Source organism: Polypterus senegalus, chromosome 7, assembly GCF_016835505.1.
Source record: "Polypterus senegalus isolate Bchr_013 chromosome 7, ASM1683550v1, whole genome shotgun sequence".
Classification (NCBI taxonomy): domain Eukaryota; kingdom Metazoa; phylum Chordata; class Cladistia; order Polypteriformes; family Polypteridae; genus Polypterus; species Polypterus senegalus.
Genome location: NC_053160.1, coordinates 57,128,473 through 57,145,067, shown reverse-complemented (window position 1 = coordinate 57,145,067; position 16,595 = coordinate 57,128,473). Strand labels below are relative to the sequence as shown.

At 39.1% G+C, this 16,595-nt stretch overlaps 1 protein-coding gene across 5 annotated transcripts in view; it reads left to right on the top strand.

The window, feature by feature from the left end:
- The window catches only part of rgs7bpa (regulator of G protein signaling 7 binding protein a), a 117,610-nt gene extending 101,256 nt beyond the window's left edge, over positions 1 to 16,354 (top strand). For all 5 annotated transcript variants that reach the window (XM_039758688.1, XM_039758686.1, XM_039758690.1 and 2 more), the window contains exons 5-6: positions 9,128 to 9,198; positions 15,287 to 16,354. In XM_039758688.1, the coding sequence (XP_039614622.1) occupies positions 9,128 to 9,198; positions 15,287 to 15,378 (163 nt within the window). In that variant the 3' untranslated portion in view covers positions 15,379 to 16,354. The remainder of the gene's footprint in view (positions 1 to 9,127; positions 9,199 to 15,286) is intronic.
- The last annotated feature ends 241 nt before the right edge of the window (positions 16,355 to 16,595 follow it).

The window sequence follows — 16,595 nt, the reverse complement described above, 5'->3', positions numbered from 1 at the left end:
ACATAGGAGAACAAAACCATCACAAAAGAACCATTAGAAGACAAGTGGGAACAATAAAGGTGGCTGTCTGATGACAAAAAGTGAGGTTAAAAAAAAAATGAATCGGATGTTTAGTGTTAAAAATGACCTTACCTTCTACTTTTTGTTGGTGCTTTTTAAAATCTCTGAAACAGCCCGGGCACAGTTTTTTTTAGACTGCACTGATTTTTGATTCTGAGAGCTCTGACATAATCTGCATAACACCGGCAGCATGCTTTCTGACATTTAGTTGGAGACCATGTGAAACTTAACAAAAGCAGCTGCTGGATCTCATTACCTTGAGGATGTCATTTTACACAACTGGTATTACAGGGGGTGACAGATTACACGACTGCTGATCAAATTCCCAAAGTATCATGAGCTTTGAATGGAAAGTTGATGTTTTGCCTAACAGTGTCGGTAGCTATACAATTGCTTTCCAGGTATGGTGAGTTCCGGCACAGTCTCTGTCCGTCTTTTTCTTTTTTCTATTCCTTTGTGATATGTCAAATATGAGACATCAGACAAACAATCCTCTCCTTTCTTTGCATATTTCAGAACACTTATTTCCCCTCATTCCTTTCACTTGCATTGTATCAGCGACAATTTGTAATGTAGGGGGCTGGGGTCGCCCCCCCAAATATTTTGAAAACTCTTCTTAAACTAATTAGGTAATGCAAAATAATCATGAAATAAATGTGTTGATTTGCACAAAGTGCCTGGTGTCAACAAATTGGTTCCAACTTGTGCTTGTTTCATTTCTGTGTGAATACCTATATTTCCTGAGTGAAAGGTGCCAGCCAAATGAGAGTGTACGTAAGTCCTTGATCTTTTGACAAGCAGGTTACCTGAGGCTCCCCTTTAATTGGTTGTTTTCAGATTTTTCCAGAGACGCAGCTTTCTGTGTCCTGGACACTCCGACATTTATTGGCTGTGAATTAGTATTATTTTAGGCTTTTGAGATTGGACAATCACCAATGCACTATTTCATGTTCACATCAATAGTTCACATTTCGCACTCGCCATTAAGGTAACTACAGATGACTGAGCATGACTTTAGGGAGATGGCAACTTCAAGTGGACTTACACGTGGACTTTTTCCAGCTCTTGTTATGACAAACGGAGTTGGCTAACTAGATGTGGTGTAAGTAATGCCTGTGTTTGTTTCCCCTGTGTCAGTACTGAATCACTGTGGAAAATGACAGGGATACAAACCTAAAACATCTTTCTGAAAAATGCAAGCGGCATTAAAGTAGCCACCGTGTTTTTCAACCAGTGTGCTGCAGCACAGTGGTGTACCATGAGAGCTAACCAGGTATGCCTTGTATGGAAATAGTAGTGTAGTGCAATGGGGTCTGAACCTGAGAGGGACAACCTCCTCAGCTGGTTGAGGCCTGTCTGATCAAGGCAGGACTACCTGTAGAAGCTGGCATAAACGCAGCTCCACAATCGCCATGTTAGTGCACTTTGGATGTGTCTCCTGGCTGCTACAGTCCATCTGCCCTGGGTGTGTGGTCACCAGTGATTCTCTCAGGACCAGTTGATAGTGGAAATATGAGTTGCCTCTGAAGCATATATGGCCAGATAAAGGGGTGAAGCAGCAGAAAAATGCCACCAAAGTACTCACTATGTGCCATGTCTGTGAATGCTGATCTCAGAGCTTCTTTTCTACTGGCTTCTTCGGTAGTTCCACCCCTTTGGGCAGTTGAGCAAGTGTATGACATATAATGCGTTTGTGGTTAATAAGGTAGTGGTGTGCCATGGGGTGATTTTGGTTACAAAAAGTGTGCCACTACAGAAAAAAAGTTTGGGAGACACTGATCTAGACAATAGTATGAGGCTAATTTTTTTTTGGCAGGCTTAGTAAAATTACCCAATTTAATTAGAAAGTAATTGAGAAATTTTTAGGCCTGAAGGAAATGAAGGCAAAATTTAGGCTCAAGGAAATATAGGTATCCTGATCGTAAAGGCAGATGATCGTAAAGGCAGAATAAGATTTAGGTTGGACTTGTCGTGTGAGTGAAGTACAAGACAGGTTGGGAGGGGCGAGTTATGTTTTATGATGTGGGGGTCTGTGGATCTTACAATGTGAATTAGTGCCTGGCAAACGTGCATTGGACTGGGCAGACTGGCAAGTGCAGAATTAAATTTAGGGAGGGGGAGTGATTCAGGGAGTGTGGTAAATGATAAACTGGGATGCAAGACTTGAGGAAAATCAGAGGGCTAGTGATTGTATGATATGGATTTATAGAATACAGTGGAAATGGCCAAGGACTGGACACTCTCTTAGCAGAATAAGATTTAGACTTATGCTATGGATGTGTCATAGAACAGGAGTAAGTGCATATTTTTTGGAAGATTATAGAGGGTGGGGTGCAGACATTATGGTGTGGGTTTTGGAAGAACGGGGAACAGGTCAAGCTGGCAGATGATTGGCCAGTTTAGAGCCAAGTGTAGTATAAAATCTGGGTAGCAGTTGCACCTGTTCTTTCACATCTATAGGGCAACTTATAGGAAGAATAAGTGGCCTGTGGATTTCACTGACTGAAGTTTTGGAGCACAGTAGAAATGGGAACGGTAGCATCAGATTGGGCAGCATGGTGGAAAGGGTATAATACATTTTAGCCCAGATCTGTCCTATTGGTCTGGTACTGGACAGACCAAGATGTGCATTGACACTATGATGAGGTCCACAAGAGCATGTGGAATGACCGGACAGATCGATATGAAAGGCATTATATAATAAATAGCTGTGAAAGGTACTGTATAATAACTAGATAGATGTGAAGGCACTATATACTGTAATAGATAAGTGGTACTTCAGTTTGGCCCCAAAAAACCGCACCCCCACCAATTTTTTTAACCAGCCGTCACTGCATTGTATTTGTTGTACTTCAGGCTGGACTCCCTTTGATTGTCAGCTTTCACACACAGAAGAACTGTACAACTTACGACAAAATCAAAATTAAACTGACTGTTATAAGTCACTGGGAAGGTCACACTACTTGACTGATGATCACCACCACATGCCACTAACGAAATTGTGTAAATGACAATTTGGATTTAAAATTGCTGGAAAAGTTTGTGTGACAGGGGACTTAACTCTTTCAGGGCTGATGTCGACTTTCGTCAAAAGAAGGAGTTGATGATGGTAATCAACTGTAAACTGTGCCAAAACAAACCATCATGTTTTAGTTGGACTGTCGTTGCTAGAAGGAAAGTTAGCTTCATTAGTTTGACCGAGATTTTCTGCGCTCGTGTGAGTAGTAAGGTGAAAACAAGAGCAAACATGGCACTGACATAATGGTGAGAGATCAAAGCTAATGAGTAAAGAAAAATACTGCGTGGATGACGTTTTGCCTATTATCTCTGTACTGGACTATGACTTGCCGGACTCAAGGCCAAGTGATCAAAAGCGAATATGAAGTTCCAGCTTCAACTGACTAGTCCCCTAACTAATCGTGTAGCTGACACGCCTACAGCAATGTTCGCCAGGAGGACTGCCACTTAACAATGGTAAGAGGTAGAAATCATATTGCAATGCACTGTGACAGTGACTGCCGCTGCAGACGTTTTATGTTGATTTCTGTGTGGAACCTCTGCTTTTCAGAAACTGTTTTTCGGAAAAAATATTCAGCCCTCAAAGAGTTAAATAACCTGTTGGTATTTTGATAGAGTTACGTCAAACATTCTATAAACCTGAGGTGAGGCATTTCACTTTTTTGATCATCTCCAGACTGATCTGCATGTTCACGTTCTCACGTCAAGCCACTATTCCATTAATGGACTAGTCTTCTTTCCTCACCCTCTGATGGCTGATTGTTACAATGTCAATGATGTTGCTCCCTTTTTATTTTCATTTTCTCTGGCCTTATCCCCCCTCATCCCTAGATCTTCACTGCATATTAAAGTTCAAATACATCCATGGTAAAGACTCAACAGCAAAACCATTGTGTTTCTAACTTTCGTCATACTGTATATTGTGAACAACTTTGCCTTATCCTTCCTTTAGCAGTTTCATACAAATGTGATCTACCTATAACTCCTTATTATGACCTTTTTGTTTCCTATTATTCCAAATGAGCTTCTCCTTTCCACCAGTACATCTCTCCTTTGCCACAAACCCTCTGAAGAATCTGTATTTCGGCCTTTCTTTAGTTTATTTTTTGCCTTTACAAGTGTTTAATTAACCAATTATTTATATTAGATTAACAAATGTATATTTTTAAAATCTAAAAAATGAGAGAATCTATTTTTAATAAGGGATGTACCCCTAGTTATTGTTTTTAACAAAAAAAGGCTGAAATGCTTTTTAAAATATGTATATGTAGGGAATATTTCCTTAAAACTGTGAAAATATTTTTAAATGTTTTTGACCAAACTCACTGCAGGAATATATTCCTTGAGTTAAGCAGGCTTCCAGCATTAAAGTGTAGAAAAAGAATGTTACACTTGGCTTATAATCCTTTGCTATTTTTATATTCTCCTGGTATTATTTTGCATTAATTTGCAGACAAGACACTTCTTCTGTCAACAGGTGAGACTGCAAATGAGTTGTTTCATCTCTGCGGACCTAAATCTTGAAAGAAAAGAAAATATTAATTTTACCCATTTGTATACAGCAACTAAATAACTAGCAGATTGTAGTCTTCATTTAAACACAACACATCTCTGTTGGACTGTAGGGGCTTGCTACAAAAGTTGATTACATGTACCTATGACCTTTTGGTTTTTATAAATGATGTGCATTTCATAAAGGAAATCAATGGAGACTTGTTCAGTTAAAAGTGTGAGCTGTTTTCCTAATTTAGGGCAGTTGCATAACTTTAGTAATTCCATATATTTTCACTCACGTCACTGTTTCACATAAGCCCCTTACTGAAAATGCTGAGCTATTTCAGCTCCTGCTTTTAAATCTGCTGCCTTTCTGCACACATCCAAATGATTTCCAAATCCTGATTGGGCCAATGTTCTGCCATTTATTGGTAACTAACAGACAATGGGATCAAACTGTTTATGTCTGAAGATGCAGGAGAAGCGATTAACACACACCAGAAAACGCTTGTGCTGGTTTCAAAGATGAATGTTCTCAATTATTGGTCTATAGGAGAACTTCCTGTTTGTGACTGTATGTTGTCAGGAGAAAAGAGGCAGTATAGAGTGAAGTGTTGGGGTTCCCACCAAGCAATAATGCTAATACATAATGAACAGAAAAAAAGCAAAGGAATTCAACGCAAAAAACATTCACTTTTGTATTAACGCTAAAGGTGTTTCTGTGGGTTATCAGGCTCCGGTAGTCAATGTCCACAGTGTGAACGACTGCTTCTGGGTTTGTCGATTCCTTTGCAGTGTCACTACCATAAGGGGCCGAAATTCTGAGTCAACACAAACAGGACGTCACTCGTCTTCAAAGGGTTTCTCCTTCACTCTGTGACTGAAAGTGGATGTGAGGCTAGTCATCCTTCTCCCAGTTTACCCTCTGAGCTGAACCTTCCGCATGCTCCCATAGTGCATGCTTGACAATGTTTTAGCCTTGTATTTCAGCCTGGTTGCTAAATTGTTTAAAATGGCTAGCTAAAGGATCTGTGGATGGCCCTTTCTTAGTTAATTACTACCGAATTATGAACATGGCTGCATGTCTATAGCAAAGAAAAACAAATAAATGTATTTGCATATGTTAAAGAAGTTTCAGTTTACCCTATTTACTGTATGTGTTTAGCAGGACTCAAATGGAATGACCAACTACAAACATACACCCTACAGTCAGAGGTCCAAATAGTCACTTGAGCTTACAAACTGATGTTTCTCCTTACTCAGTGGGAGGTGCAGACCAGGGTTCACATCCTGTGAACTGAGTAGGGCTATTCTGTGAAAGGAGAGTCTGGGCCAAATGCTTTTCCTCCCTAAAGTGTATATGAGTGGAGAGAGATATGCAGGTGTGAAGGGTGCAGAATGTTTGGAAGTTGATGGAAGGCAGTGCCATATCCTCACCTGCGTAAGATTAACAATACAGGGAATTGCATTGAACTAGGAGAAGTAGCGGGGACTGACGAGGTGGAAGCACATTTGACTAAAGTTGTATTTTCTAAAGGCATTCAGAAGCCTGTAGACCACAAATGTGTTTTAAGAAGCAGAAGGAATGTATTGAAAAGTAATTTGTTTGAAATATCTGACATAAATAAAAAAATGAAGGATAAATTAAGGAAATGTTTTGTAGAACTTGTATGTCTTGTGTATACTATGTATGGGGCGGACTGAATAATATAAAATAATGTAATTACCAAACAATATGTAAATATCAAGAATGTAATGAAGCGTAGGGGAACTCTTTGCCTTTTGATTGTCTTCAGTCCTTCTCAGAACACTGTCATACCAGTCCTGAACAGTGTGCAGTCGGATATTGTACAGTATTTATGAAGGAAAGTCTCCTGTTCAAGTAGGGAGGAAGGAAGTGGAAAGTGCCTCAGATTCTGCATTCCAGGACATCTCATAAAAGCTCAATGATGTTTATATCATGGGAAGGCCATGGAAGGCATTTAAGTTCATCCTGGTGTTCCTCAATTAGTGTAGCAGTGTGAATGTAGGAACTATCATCCTGAAATAGGAAAAGAGCATGAATGAAAAGTGTTTGCACCACAGGGTGAACCAGAGCCTGTAAAATGGCCTCATATTTCTTGGCTGTTATATGACCATGCAGAACAATCATTGGGCCTAATGACTACCATGAGATGGATGCTAAAGGCAAATGGATCCCCCACCATGTTTAATACTTGGCAATATGCATTATGGGTTGAAGGCACGTTTTAGCCTTTTCCGAATGTAAATCTGTCCAGATGAATGAGACAGGATGAAATGTAATTAAATGAAGCATATTGCCTTTTATCCATTGCAAAGGGGTTATTTTTGGCATTTAGGAACATCCTATGTGTCTAGGCGAACTGCAAATACTAGCCGCTATTTTTCTTTGACAGTGCCTTTTGTCCATGTTTTTCATACTCTGCTGTTATTTTTTAGACTCTTCCCCTTTGACACAAGAAATCATTTTCTGTTTTTTTTAAATCCAGTCATCTGAAAATTGGGAATTCTGTTCTTGTCTAACATTACTTTGAAAACTCCCACAAGAAAGGGCTTTTTGTCAGGCCTCTTTTATAGCTGGTACATACAATAGCAGCAGGTTAACCAAAATTAAATAAGAGGTTTTGATGATCTTTTTTTGTGGTACTTCAGTTTACATAGGCGCTCCAGTCATCAGTCTGTGCTGTGAGCATCTGTTTTTTTATAGTGGAGGGACTGCAGGGGATGGGGTTAGTTTCCCTCTGTGGCCATTTTTTTTTTGAGGGCTGTGGAAGGAAAGGGAGATGTTACCATCAGTAACCACACCCTCTCGTTTTCCAGAGTGGTTACATTTAGTACAGATGAGCAAGACTCAGATGCACATGTGTCAGAATATTTGTATATATTCTAATATATATATAACAGACCTCAGTGTTTGCAAGTGCACAATGCAATGTGTCTTTCTTATATGCCATTTGGTGTGGGATTCGTAAAAGTAGCTTTAATGTTTATGATGTGCCGTCTATTGAAATAATGAATGCAGTGCAGTACATTACATTGATGGATCGAAGGCCAGATGTCTACATGACCATCATCATTTAATTCTTCCACGTGAAGCCTGAAAACCACATGGAAAGATTTAGATCATTTATGTTAGGTAGAATGCCCAGTCCAGGCTGGATGGTCTTGTGGCCTCGGAACCCCTGCAGATTTTTTTTTTTTTTTTCTCCAGCCCTCTAGTTTTTATTTGTTTGTTTTTTATGTCCTCCCTGCCATCAAACCTTAGTTTATTTTTTGTTACTTAGTATTGCCTAATGTTATTTTTATATTTATATACTTGTAAAGCACTTTGAGCTCCATCATTTATATGAAAATGTGCTATATAAAAATGTTGTTGTTATTACTATAAATGTTTGTGATGAGCCACATAGACTTTATATGAAATAAAATGTTTTTCACTTATGTAATAGTGTATAATTATGGTCAGCTCTCACCTACATTTAAAACCTTTCAAAGAAAACAGCAAAACGCCATGCAAGGATTAGGTGTGTGAGGGTCGATGTAAAGTGTACAACCAGTGTCCTTGGCCGTGCCTGATGTAGTGATCTCTGCCAGTCTACAAAAAAGTAAAAATAAGGAGTATCATATACCATGTACTTGCCCCTTGTCCATACTTGGAAACTTCACCCCACCTAATACTGCTGTGTTTAGCTTCAGCTCCACTGGCCCTATTTTGAATTAAGTTTAGATTAATTAATTTTGTGTACTTTATGCTTTGCCTGCCACCTTGTTTGAACAATTGAGTAGTATCCGCAATATTATTCATCAATATCAAGATGAAAAGAATTCTCAAAAGTAAACCTTGAATGCAAAAAATGTTGTTTCTTGAATTTTTTTATTTTATTTTTTTTACAATTGATTTTACGTTTCAAATAATGAAATTCCTGTTCAAAACATTTTTTGCCAATCTATACTCCAATTTTGCCAAGACTGTTATCAAACCACTTGAAAGAAATCAATAGTGAATTGAGGACATTATTGAATTGATTTAAGCAGAAAATTCTAAGTTTTTAAATTGCATATTATTGTATTTTCCATACTTTGTTCATTATTAGACAGAAAATTTATTTTGCTGACACATTTCCATTAAGGATTTCTACATTACTTCAGTCGAAAATAACAGGTTAGTGCAAGCAAAGACAGATATCCCTCCAAAGATTTCAGGATGAATTTGTTATTCATTCTCTTAGGATCCATCTGTTTCAGCTTGCTAGATTAGTGCTGCTAAAATACCCAGTAGCAGTTGTCTAGGAGGACCAACCTGTATAAACATGTTAACATTAAAAATGTAATATTAGTCAAGTAGAAGGCTATTACTAAATCTAAGGTGAAATGTTATTACTTGTTATTATTATTATACGTGTCTTTTGTATAATTCCCTACTTTTTTCATTGCACTTTTGTTTTTGTGTTTGTTACACATTGATTCTATAACTGATAAGTGTATGGTAAATATAAACTAACATATTTAATACAATGTGTCTTTCTATTCACAGAGACATGCGGGAAATGAAAAATCTTCTAAGTAAACTCAGGGAAACTATGCCTTTACCAATAAAGAATCAAGGTGTGTATTTGATTTCTTACAGAGATTAATATAACATTTGATTTTTAAAGATTACACAGCGCTCAAAATATCTGCACTGTAGTGTGATGAGCTGGTAACATCATTTCAGGGGCGGCCCACCAAATCAACACGCTAATTAAAAGGGAAGGCTCACTCTGGATCCCATTGAGTTAGTAGCGAAGGACCGAATTAAACTGAGTGTCATTATGAACAAAGCTACACATCTGCTCTCTGACACGCTAACGCCGAGGACTTTCAGCCAAACAAATTATTTGTCAGAAGTGTGTCAAGAAACGTTACACCCAATACACCTTTATAATGTCTTACTGGGACTGCTCTCTTATCATTAGCAAAGTCAGGAGTTTTCCTCATTTTTATAACCTTTGTGTATATATGAACATATTTCCCCTTGTGACCAATAAAGTACTTTATCTATCTATCTATCTGTAAATCACATCAGTTATGCTTATAAACTAGCAAACAAACAGATAAGTCAGAAAGCACATATACTTTGGCACTTGAGAACAGCCCTGGGATGGAGACGTGGCTGCTTCTGGCCAGCTGGTAGTCAGCTAAATGGCAGGAATTGGCTTCCCATCACAGCAAAGTCCTGTCCAGCTTGCTGTATAGTAATTTATTGAAATGGGGAATTCTAACTGCAAGAGACTATGATTTTAGGAGTGCATTTGAAAAATTAGCTGTATTATCTCATTTTGATCTTTAACATTTCAAAAGTCACATGGTTTGCAGCGAGAGCTGTTTTCTTTGAAGATGTGCACCTGGTTTACTGGGGTATTTCTCTTTCAGCACAGTATAATTCAGTTCAATTCAAATTTCTTTTTCACATGCAAAATCATATAGTAGTATAAGATGCAATAAAATGTTTTTTTCTAGCAGATCCTGGACTGTGGTTAAAAGATGAAGCTAATACTGCACAAACCCAACCCATACACAAATACAGCATAGCAATAACAGAAAAAAGAAAAATATCTAATAATGCTCTCTGTTTAACGATATGATGGCATATGAATAGAAACTCCTACAAAATCTTTCAGTTTAAGTTTTTAGGCTGCAGAGTCGTCTGCCTGATTTCAGCAGCTTAAAGAGTTTATTTCTGGAACAAGTGAAGTCCTTGACCAAGAACTGCCTGATGAAGATATCCTTTAGAGTGGGAAGTGAAGTCCCAATGGACTCTCTCTGTCTCTCTCTCTTTATATATATATATATATATATATATATATATATATATATATATACGGTGGGCCATTTATATGGATACACCTTAATAAAATGGGAATGGTTGGTGATATTAACTTCCTGTTTGTGGCACATTAGTATATGTGAGGGGAAACTTTTCAAGATGGGTGGTGACCATGGTGGCCATTTTGGATCCAACTTTTGGTTTTTCAATAGGAAGAGGGTCATGTGACACATCAAACTTATTGGGAATTTCACAAGAAAAACAATGGTGTGCTTGGTTTTAACGTAACTTTATTCTTTCATGAGTTATTTACAAGTTTCTGACCACTTATAAAATGTGTTCAATGTGCTGCCCATTGTGTTGGATTGTCAATGCAACCCTCTTCTCCCACTCTTCACACACTGATAGCAACACCGGGAGAAATGCTAGCACAGGCTTCCAGTATCCATAGTTTCAGGTGCTGCACATCTCGTATCTTCACAGCATAGACAATTGCCTTCAGATGACCCCAAAGATAAAAGTCTAAGGGGGTCAGATCGGGAGACCTTGGGGGCCATTCAACTGGCCCACGACAACCAATCCACTTTCCAGGAAACTGTTCATCTAGGAATGCTCGGACCTGACACCCATAATGTGGTGGTGCACCATCTTGCTGGAAAAACTCAGGGAACGTGCCAGCTTCAGTGCATAAAGAGGGAAACACATCATCATGTAGCAATTTCGCATATCCAGTGGCCTTGAGGTTTCCATTGATGAAGAATGGCCCCACTATTTTTGCCCCATATACCACACCATACCATCAATTTTTTGTTCCAACAGTCTTGGAGGGATCTATCCAATGTGGGTTAGTGTCAGACCAATAGCGGTGGTTTTGTTTGTTAACTTCACCATTCACATAAAAGTTTGCCTCATCACTGAACAAAATCTTCTGCGTAAACTGAGGGTCCTGTTCCAATTTTTGTTTTGCCCATTCTGCAAATTCAGTACGCCGATCTGGGTCATCCTCGTTGAGATGCTGCAGTAGCTGGAGTTTGTAAGGGTGCCATTTGTGAGTAGCTAATATCCGCTAAAGGGATGTTCGACTAATGCCACTCTCCAGTGACATGCGGCGAGTGCTACGCTGTGGGCTCTTGCTGAATGAAGCTAGGACAGCCACTGATGTTTCTTCATTAGTGACAGTTTTCATGCGTCCACATTTTGGCAAATCCAACACTGAACCAGTTTCACGAAACTTAGCAAGCAGTTTGCTAACTGTAGCATGGGAGATGGGTGGTCTCGTAGGGTGTCTTGCATTGAAATCTGCTGCAATGACCCGGTTACTGCGTTCACCAGACATCAACACAATTTCTATCCGCTCCTCACTTGTTAACCGCTCCTCACGTGTTAACCTCTGCGACATGTCAATGGCTGCAAACAAAGAGAAACTTGTAAATATCTCATGAAAGAATAAAGTTACGTTAAAACCAAGCACACCATTGTTTTTCTTGTGAAATTCCCAATAGGTTTGATGTGTCACATGACCCACTTCCTATTGAAAAAACAAAAGTTGGATCCAAAATGTCCGACTTCAAAATGGCCACCATGGTCACCACCCATCTTGAAAAGTTTCCCCCCCTCACATATACTAATGTGCCACAAACAGGAAGTTAATATCACCAACCATTCCCATTTTATTAAGGTTTATCCATATAAATGTCCCACCCTGTGTGTATATCTATACTAATAAAAGGCAAAGCCCTCACTCACTCACTCACTCATCACTAATTCTCCAAGTTCCTGTGTAGGTAGAAGGCTGAAATTTGGCAGGCTCATTCCTTACAGCTTACTTACAAAAGTTGGGCAGGTTTCATTTCGAAATTCTACATGTAACGGTCATAATGGTCGATAACGGTCGACAACGTCCGCCATGTTGAACTTTCTTATTTATGGCCCCATCTTCACAAAATTTGGTAGGCGGCTTCCCTGCGCTAACCAAAACCGATGTACGTACTTATTTCAGTGGTATGACGCCATTGTCGGCCGCCATATTGAATTTTCCAACATCACCAATTTTCAAACTTCCCGTGTAGGTAGAAGGCTGACCCCATCTTCACGAAATTTGGTAGGTGGCTTCCCGGCGCTACCCAAAACCGATGTACGTACTTATTTCGGTGGTATGACGCCATTGTCGGCTGCCATATTGAATTTTCCAAACGTCACTAATTCTCCAACTGCCCGTGTAGGTAGAAGGCTGAAATTTGGCAGGCCCATTCCTTACAGCTTACTTACAAAAGTTAAGCAGGTTTCATTTCAAAATTCTACACGTAATGGTCATAACAGTCAACAAAGTCCGCCATGTTGAACTTTCTTATTTATGGCCCCATCTTCTCGAAATTTGGTAGGCGGCTTCCCTCCACTAACTGAAACCAATGTATATACTTATTTCGGTAGTATGATGCCACTGTCGGCCGCCATATTGAACTTTCAACAGTCTTTGTTACTTATGGGCCCATCTTCAAGAAATTCTATCGATCAAAGAACTGTCACTTACCGAGTGGTTTCCATGCCCGGAGATACCACCTACCTTTTCCATTCTCTTTGTAACATATTGCACGGCCATATCAGGCTCACTCTTGATAACCGGAGGAACATTCTGTCTTATGTATTGAATGACTGGGACAGGTTCAAGGTGTGGACTGATGACGGTACAGGAGATAATTATACTACACAGGAGCACTAGAAGAGTGAAATGCTTAAGCCCTTCACCTATGGTTCTGCATGTGAGTTGATGGCTGCCGCTGAATTGTTCGGTTGTCGCTTTCAAGTGTACCGAAATGGCCAAATATTTTACACTTTTCGACAACCGCCAATGCCTCTTAAACATGTTAGATTCACAGGTGATGATTTCAGTAGTGGACACTTTGATGTTTACGAATGTTTAAACTCTCAAAAGCTGGATGTGATTTTATCGATGAAACCGGTTGTGTGCTTACAACGCTTGACAGATGCCAAATGTCACTTCAACACAACAAATCCTGCAAATACTGTCGTAATTGAAACAAACCATGAAACTCAAACCGATTATGACAGCAGCAATCCAAGCGTGAGATTTGAGACAAGATTACTGTTCACATGGCCAACTGTAAGTTACATGCTCAAGAGTAAGCTCAGCGCACAGCTTGGTCATGTTACAACCGGAGGGCCGAACTGACAACGTGGTATACAAAGAGATCCTTAACAAATAATTATTGGCATATTGTCCCACAGTTTAAAAAGGTTTAATTTTCTTCTTAATAAAAATTTGAATGCAGTACTTCACCGCTGCGAAGCGCGGGTATTTTGCTAGTATATATATATATAGTAGTGGGCGAATGATGAAGCAGGGTGAATTTGAATAATTAGGGTTAATACCAACAAAGATTAAAACCTCAAACAAACACTTCCTTGATGGTGCTATATTGCTATGACAGGTGTCCTTTCAAACCAGTCACTCTAGCAAATCACTCTGTCTATCTGGAAAAGTCACATCCAAAATGAGATGTCACCTTCCTGGAGCACCACCCCTTGATACTGAGCAGGCCAGAAGGAGTGGGGCTTCTTTGCCTTTGTTGCCCTTAAGGAGCAGTTTTTCAAGGCTGTGAGGGAAAAAGGAGACAAGACCTTTAGCGACATCACCCCCTCTTGTCCTCGGGTGGTAATCAGAGGCAATTCTTTGGTGTGCATGCATTACTATATATATATATATAGTGGTCTGTATGGGACATCTCAGATACCCAAATCCCAGGCACATCTTCATTATAACAGTCCTGGATTCAAACAAACTATTTTTATTTAGCAGAAATAACATGCACACAGGCTCTGTCACAAAAAATTATTAGGAATATTAACTCCTCCCTCTTCCTCCTCCTCCACTCCAGGGAAGTGTCCTTTCATGATTCTAAATCATCTGTGTCTTTCTTTATGCAAGACCAAAAGGGTATTTCCAGTCCCATCATATTGCACCCACGACTTCTGTGTCAGGTAGAACTTCTACCTGACAGGGGTGGTTTCCACCCTACAGCTCCCTGTAGGCAGCCCCCAAGGACCACTTCAGGGCCACCTTCCAGAACTGCTTCACTCGTGCATCCCTGTGGGAGATATGCCAGATAGTTACTACCACCCAGTGGACAGGAAGAACACATGGCCCTGGGAGGGAATCTCCTGGTGGCCTCCCAACCAAGAACCTCATTGTGTTGCTATTCCATTCAGTCTGTTAATTCTTTATTGCCTACTGGCCAAGTAAAAGGAACCATCTCTCCCAGCCAGGAGAGATTGCATTATTCGCTTGTGAGATAGTCACTGACAATGTGTTGCTTACACATTCTCCCCGTATTCTAAAGCAATGCTGGTTATTGTTGTCAGTTAGGCACCTAGAAATTGGTCCAAAAAGAGTGTGTTGCCGGGTATCTGATTCTGAGTTAGTTACTGCCATGTCTCCTGTTTTTAAAAATATAATCTCTAGCTCCACTGCACTAGTAACATGGGTCATAAAATGGGTTGATGAAAATGGATCTATCGATTTCAATGTATCTGAAGTGCAAGGGTCCCATCCAGCACTGGCTACTTCATGTCCTTAACTACTTGACACTAGTGCAGCCCCATAAAAGGCTTAAAAAGAGACAGTTTCTGCTAATTTTTCCTAAGTTTAATGGTGATCACTTTTTCCTTATATTGTGTTTTGCAGTTATCACCTTAAATTACTCCTTGACCTTCCATAAAAATTCTCAGCTATCTTTATACAATGTCAGAAGCATCTTGCTGTAGACTGCCAGCAGCATCTAAGAGGTCTGTCGCTGGAGGTCTTCATACAAACTATACCTACACTGAAGTGTTCCTAATTTTTGTTTTTCCTTATTTTATCTTCTGCAGATGATAGCAGTCTCCTAAACCTGACTCCCTACCCTCTAGTAAGAAGACGAAAGAGACGATTCTTTGGATTATGCTGCCTTGTGTCAAGCTAGGGAAATCACAGCAACCAACCAATTGAGCATCGTCACAACTGACCATAACCAATTATCTGTAAACACGTTAGTCTGTGTTCTATGGATTTTACTGTACTGCCATTTTTAACCTTTTATGTTTGAAAGGCTGCCCATTTTCTACTTTTATTTTGTAATAAAAACATATTTTGCTCCAATAAAACATAATAAAAAATATTGGTAGCAAAAAAATGAAACCTGTATTTTAAACTAATTTTTTTCAGTTTTTGTAATTGGAGTAACATATGTGCACGGCAGCCACTGGGCATTACAGGATGACTCGAAGTACCCTGAGGGTGATGTCCTGTGACGCCTCAATTCGCTGCCAAGCTCAATTAATGCCTTTTAAATTGAGAATGGGATCCAAAAAAAGAGCATTTTTAAGAATGTTGTTTCTTACTCTTTAAGTGCAAGTCCATTGAAGACAGATGTTTATATTACTAGTATTATTATTATTTTTTGACATCCAAAGTAAATTTTCTGGAGAAGGTTTATTCACACCCCTCTAATTGCACATGCTGAAAGCCATGGAGAAAATGAAACTTGCTTTTTATCTTATTCTACAAGTATGTACTTTTCACATTCTAATCTTCCATACAGCATTCTCTGTAATCAAGTTTTATTTAGCATATAAGAATTGTACGAACTAAGAGTAAACTTTTGCACATATATGTAAGTCAAGATGACAAAACCATGTATATACAGTATGAAAAAGAATGTTACATATGCATAATACGCTAAGTTTTTTAGTCACTTTTCCCTTTTGAATTCACATTTTAAGAAGATGGAGAGCTTAAGAGGTGATGATACACTTATTTGACATTTTTTATTCATGGTAAGCATGATATTTGCTTATTATTATAGTGATAAAGTAAATGTTTTAGGGCATGCGGAAGGTAGTTGAAGCTGATGAACATATATCATTTTACATTGTTAATAAATTTTTTAGTTAAAGCAACCAGTGTTAAAACATTTTTTTTGTGTTTCCATTTTGTGTTTGACCCATTTCAGCATTGCAAATACACCTGTATGTGTTAACAGTTTCCACAGAGTGTGAAATGAATATATCTTTGTATTAAAAATACTGACACCGTGGCGCAGTGATTAGCTGTGTTGTTCCAAACGTTCTGGGACTTCAGATTGACCAACGGTTTGCATCGAGTTTAAACATTGTTCCAACGTCTTACCTGTTTCTTTTC